Source organism: Eptatretus burgeri, chromosome 2 (genome assembly GCF_056783735.1).
Source record: "Eptatretus burgeri isolate ZD-2024b chromosome 2, Ebu_testis_v1, whole genome shotgun sequence".
Taxonomy (NCBI): domain Eukaryota; kingdom Metazoa; phylum Chordata; class Myxini; order Myxiniformes; family Myxinidae; genus Eptatretus; species Eptatretus burgeri.
The window spans coordinates 75,802,964-75,809,024 of NC_140962.1; the positions used below are offsets into that span (position 1 = coordinate 75,802,964).

The 6,061-nt window shown below is 47.0% G+C and overlaps 1 protein-coding gene across 12 annotated transcripts in view; it reads right to left on the reverse strand.

Moving 5' to 3' along the window:
* Positions 1 to 6,061, reverse strand: part of LOC147032361 (cyclic AMP-dependent transcription factor ATF-7-like) — a 123,424-nt gene that overhangs the window by 39,501 nt on the left and 77,862 nt on the right. For all 12 annotated transcript variants that reach the window (XM_085869922.1, XM_085869924.1, XM_085869923.1 and 9 more), the window contains one exon: positions 2,134 to 2,297. In XM_085869922.1, the coding sequence (XP_085726048.1) occupies positions 2,134 to 2,297 (164 nt within the window). The remainder of the gene's footprint in view (positions 1 to 2,133; positions 2,298 to 6,061) is intronic.

Here is a 6,061-nt window from a genome sequence, read left to right on the forward strand (position 1 = left end):
GGACCCCCCCTCCCTCCCCTCACAATGCCTTCCCTCGTCGTATCTGGATCGTGGTTATGCCCAAATGGTGGTCACCTCCGCGTGTATCCAGGGTGTGGTTATCTACGCACGTAACCGGACAGTGATTTTATCCAGATGGACACCCCCTCACAATGCCTTACCTTACCCTCCCCTCATGCTGCCTTTCCTTGCTCTCCCCTGCCATCCCCTTATGCTGCCTTTCCTTGCTCTTCCCTGCTCTCCCTTTACCCCTACTCATTTACCCTAACCCTACTTTACCCCTACCACTTTACCCCCCTTCTTCCTCGTTCCCCTCACCCTACCCCCAATCCTCTCTCCCTCTTCTATCCCTCCCCTCTTTCTTATCGCCCCCACCCCCCCTTCAACATATCCCCATCAGCGAAGCGATGGGTTGTATTTGCTCGTGTAAATATTGTTACGATTCGAGGAACCATATGCATACAAACATACAGTTGTCCCGAAGTTAGTTATGCCATTAAGTATATGTGCAGATAGATCCCTTCCTTTTGTGTAGTAGGAAAGCAAAAGAGGTGCGTTGCGATGGTTTTTAGTTAGGTTAATAAATCTTTATATCCCCTGCATTACGATGTACGGTACCATAGCGCTTGCAGCCTTCGGTTCGCTGGCAACAACGTACCACTGTCCATCTGTTGTCTCCTGAGGCATGTTTTTCCGAGGCAAAATCCTCACGTCCGCAGTTCCTTTTCGGCTTCCCCAAATGTTCCAACTCTTTCTTGACGGGTCGAGACACACTTGGAGTGGGCGGGTTTTCCCGACTTGGCCGAAATCCCGCCCAGAAAGGGCGGACCCAATGAAGGCCCTGTCCAATCAGGACAGACGATGACGTCAGCTTCGCCAAGGCCCCTCCCCGACCTTGGGGATCTAGAAATTACGACACTATCCTCAGAGTAGAGTGAGAGAGTTGGAGAGTTTGTTGTTGGTTGAGGGAGGAAGAGGTTCGCTGGTTGGATTTGAAAGTTTGTTCGTTGGTTGGTTGGTTGTAAGAGAGCTGGAAATACCTCGACCAGACCTCGGTCGGGTCCTGCTCCTGTCTGCAGCCCCGTTCATACCTGGGACTCCGTGCTCTCCACCTGGGCTCCTTCACAGACACGGTCTCCACACGTGTGTCTGTGGGCCGAACTGCACGACCTCTGTCGGGTGCCGCACCACGGAGCATCCCTTCCCTCGGAACGTTCAGGTTCCAAAAGAACTGTGACCTCAGCTCCCTCCCTCCATGGCTGCAAAAGTCCTTTGCCATTCAACTGGGTTTATTTTGTCCAAGTGTGTGATGCCTGTCCATCAAGTAAAAACTGTTTAAGTTTTTGATTATTGTAATTCTTGCCTGTATTATTCTAGCGACAAGTCTGCTCTGTGTCCTCTTTTGGAAGTTGCTGTAAAATTGTCGCACTGCATCTCTCTTCTGTCCCCTGCATAACACCCCAATAAACCTTTTTATGTGCCACATGACTTTCCTCGCCCTCGTGTAAATAAATCATTGTCAAAATGTTCCCAGTTCGTTTTTGTTTTTTCCTTCATTGGTCCAGCATGGTTCGGATCTGAGTTCAGCCGGGTCTTTATCCCCGATAATCTGTTCATTCCAGCCAGTACGTCCTTGGCAGTTCTGCTTGGCTGCATCCGATCCGGAGTTGGTAGTTGGTACTCTACTGTAGTTGGTAGAGTAATCCGGTTTGGGCAAGGCGTACTGAGGGCGTGGTTCCCCGGTTGTCGAAACCGCGTGGTTAATTAGGTAAACTGATTACACCTGGCAGGAAGACCCGACGCTACGCGGTTGAGGTATTGGCATCCACGGTCGGTTAAGTGACCCGCCACGTCATGGAAATTATCCGTGAGCGATGGCCTACAATTCCGGGAGTCTGGTAGGAGTCGACGTAACTTCCCCCACCTCGTAGTCGTTCTCGCCACCGGACCCCAGCCCGCAACAATATTAATCGCACATGATGAGCATTTGTGAAGTGAAAACTATGAAAAATGAGTGATCGAAGAGGTAATGTAAGAGCATAAGAAAACGGCGTTCCTAGATTTGTGAATTGTTGCCTTCGTAAAATGAAAAAGAAATTCGAAAATCCTTGTGAGCAAAGTTTCAGTGCTTACGGGATTTGGCGGTTTGCAGGTGGGGCCTGGGTGATCACCGATACAGCAGTTGGCGAATCAAGTGTCTGGGGGATGACTCCAGTGCCATCACCACGCGAGAGCAAATGCAGTGACGAGGGCCGTGGCAGGGAGGGTGCAGGTTTCCGTGAAGTTGTAGTCAGGTCCTGTGCAACAAAGATGGCAAGGAAAAAACAAAAAACAATTGGAGGAGCAGAAACTGGGTGAAAATCTGAATAGAATTTGAAATTATAACCAAGTCAGATTCAGGTATGCCAGACTTCTCTATAAACACATTGTTCTTCTTGGGAATGCAAAAAAAGAAAAATCCATACTATGCCACTGTACTGTATTCCTTGGAGCATAGATTTCTATTCTGCAATTAGCAGCTCTTTTCCAGACTCCAGAGAGTGTCTGATGAGGATTCAAGTGTGAAAAAGGTGAGCAATTAATATCCACAACCTCCCATGAACTCGATCCAACTTACATAGTTTAGAAGCAATTTCTGCAGCAGCGTTTGATGAAATAGGGATTTAAGTAACATGGACTCAAGGCTAAACAAGTCACAAGTTTCCTGGTGAAACTTTCACAGAAAAAAGCACCGAATACAAGCGGCAAACATGACACATACATTGCATTTATTCACATTCCCCTTGACAAATAGCATATCCCATGTAGCAAGAGAAACCGCACTTTAACTCTTTAGACCAATAGTACAGATGTATTGCGTGCGTAATGTATGTGTGCATGTGTTGCGTGTGTTACGCATGGCAACACATAAAACACGCAACACAACATGCAAAACCCTCACAACATACGTGCAACACAATACCCTCTCCTGCCCCTCTGGAAACAGGTGAGGCCGAGTATGGAATGACTATCGGAGACTAAATTTCAGCCTTGGAAGAGGTGAAGCGGTATAAAATAAATGAACAAACTAATAAATTGATATTAAATAAACAGATCAATCAATCTCATGAACGCATCAGAACTCTGCGTAACCATCCACTAATTTAAAAAAGCTCAGAATTAAAATAAAAACGAGAACTGCAACTTTATAACTGCTGGCAGTGATGACTGGGAACAAACAACATTTCACGGCTTTGATAAAACATGGTATTGACGAGTTACGGATCTAGTAACAGGCTACGTTCCATCCATTAATTACGTACGCAGTTAGCCCTCTTTCCGGAATACATTGTCAGTATCAATTTAATTGGTGTTTAAATAACCAGAACACGAAGTAATAAATGTCACCATGGGTCCACAGGGTAAACCGGAACTCCCCCGAGCAATAGGAAGCCACCCACACGTATCTCTACAATGCAGGATTGATGAGTTATGGACCAAGTAGCACGCCACATTCAATCCACCTATTACGAAGGCAGTTAGCCCTTTTTCCTGAATACATACTCAGTATCACTTGAATTGGTGTTTAAATAACTTGAACACAAAGTAATAGAAATGCATTTCAATAAAATAGACATTATCAAAGCTTTTCGACTTACACTCCTCGGGATAAAACCACAAGCAGATGAAGAAGAAGCACCAAATTCTCACTTATAAAGGTTACAATGTAATGTCCTCAACGTTGATTGATTGAAAGAAAGAAAGGATGGGATTACCTGATTGGTGGAACCGTGGAGCATCATGAATAATAAGGTGGCAGAAATGAAACGGAAATGAACTATCATGAATAATGAATAGGCGGAGATGAATCACCAAGCAACGGTGGAAGCATAATGTTAATTAGCTGAGAGCAAGTGGTGGGGGGGGGATGTTTTTCATGATGACACCGTTGACTGCAGCACAGTTGTCAAACAATCAAGCCAACATAGTCAAAACAGATATAAAGTTAGGACAAATTGTTGACAAAGAATAGGGTTGGTTGACCTGATGAATGCATTTCAATAAAATAGACATTATCAATGCTTTTTGACTTGCATAAAGGTGAGCTAAATTGCGTTGCGTCCTCTCCTCATGATTTTAAACCAGCCAACATGATATTGCTCTGCACATTGAGGATTATTCAGTAAATGGTGACCAATTGCAGAGGCACAGGGAATAGTTGTTGCACTATGTACATTCTTGCAAGCCCGAGTTGGTTAAGTCTGTTCGGTTGACTGGCCCCGCGTGATCCCCAAAGTGACGTGTTCTTCAATGCGATCCTTCAACCTCAAATATATATGGCCCACATATCGAGCATCACACTGGCACTGAAATTCATAAATACTCACTTCTATGACAGAAGCAACCGGCAGGTGGTGAAAATCATTCGTGGTTGAACAACATAGTAAGAATGGAACACTGTCTGTTTGATCTGGTTTTCAAACTGTTGAGACACTTTATACATACATATATATATATATATATATATATATATATATATATATATATATATATATATATATATATATATATATATATATATATATATATATATATATATATATATATATACATACCTAAAAACATACATACATACAGATATATACATATACATATTGTTACGAATTTCGGTCCGCCCGGCGTGCGATCGGCCACGTAACTCAAATCGCGACCGCGTCGCCCACCGGAACGGACAATTCAGTCGTGACCCTCCTTGGAACTACCGCCAGGAGCTAGTTACGGATGGATCTTTCGACCACACCACGATAGTGCCAATCGGGCACCAGCGCAGGATAGGGTTGTTCGCTAAACTCGACCTACCTAAGTACCTGCGCGAGTAGTTAACCGGGTGATCGTACCTCGCCGCTGGCTGGCCGAGGACACGAACCGCTTAAGCGGTCCGTTCCGTGCTTCATTGATAACCGGTTATCGCCGGCCCCGACGGACGTGATTATTTACCGGGTGCTTACACCCCTCCTACCAATTCCTTCCGTGATGCAAGATGGAACTTTAAAACAAGGGAAAGGACGCAACGAAACGGGGAACAGTTCAACAAGCACATTTATTTCACACTCAGACAAGCACGTATTTTACAGCCATACAGAAAATCATGCACGTATACAGTGAAATCAAGCAAAGGCAGAGTTACAACCGAATAAAGTGTCTTTATTCCACAAGCAACACTTAGACAATTCTACTTACAAGACGGCGCCAACACATGCATTTACACAAAAGCAAAGAAAAGCCACCCTCCAAGACAAGGGTGGCAGACAGGTCCATGCACCAAATGTACGTGGAACCTGGATGAGCGGCCAGGTCCACATGACCAAAGGGTCGGACCTGCGCCCTCGTGGCGCGATGGCGGGCAAGCCGCAATGTCAGCGTAGCTGCGCCTGGCTTTGTGCCCCTGGCGTGGCCGGGGAGCTCTCTCCGGCGTTCTCCGCGCAGGCACGCGTTTCACTGTCGGCCCACGGTTGGGGAGGAGAACGGACGGGGTTACTGGCGCTTTCTTAGCGCGGAGCTCGGTAAGGGAGAGGGGCATTGCTGACGCTCCGTCCAACGAGTTGACGCTCTGGACCGCACTGGCTCCGGCGAACTCCTCTTGGCTGTAGCCTCCACTACGCCCCTTCTCTGGCGGCGGTCCCCACTCAGTCCTCTGGTTCACCTCTGAGCCCTCCTCCGCGTCCCTGCTCCACTCAGCAACTCGCCCTCCTCGCCCCTCACCTTCGACCTGAGCTCCGAGCTCCTTCCTCTCCGTCGATCGGCCCTGTTCTGCCTTAAGACTTCAGCTCCGAGCTCAGTCTCCCAACTCTGCCCCACCAACACTGCCGCCGTCTGCCTGTTCAAGCTCCGTCCTGTTCTGCGACCCCTCCAGACTGCCTCGAGCTGCGTTGTGCTCACGCTTATATAGAACGGGGGAGGAGTGCATATGTAAATTTGTGGATCACAGCAGGTTTGGAGGCGGGGCGACACCACCTGATGCTCAGCCATTGGATGGATGAAAAGTGGGCGTGAATCATTCCTGATCCGATTTCTTCTTCAA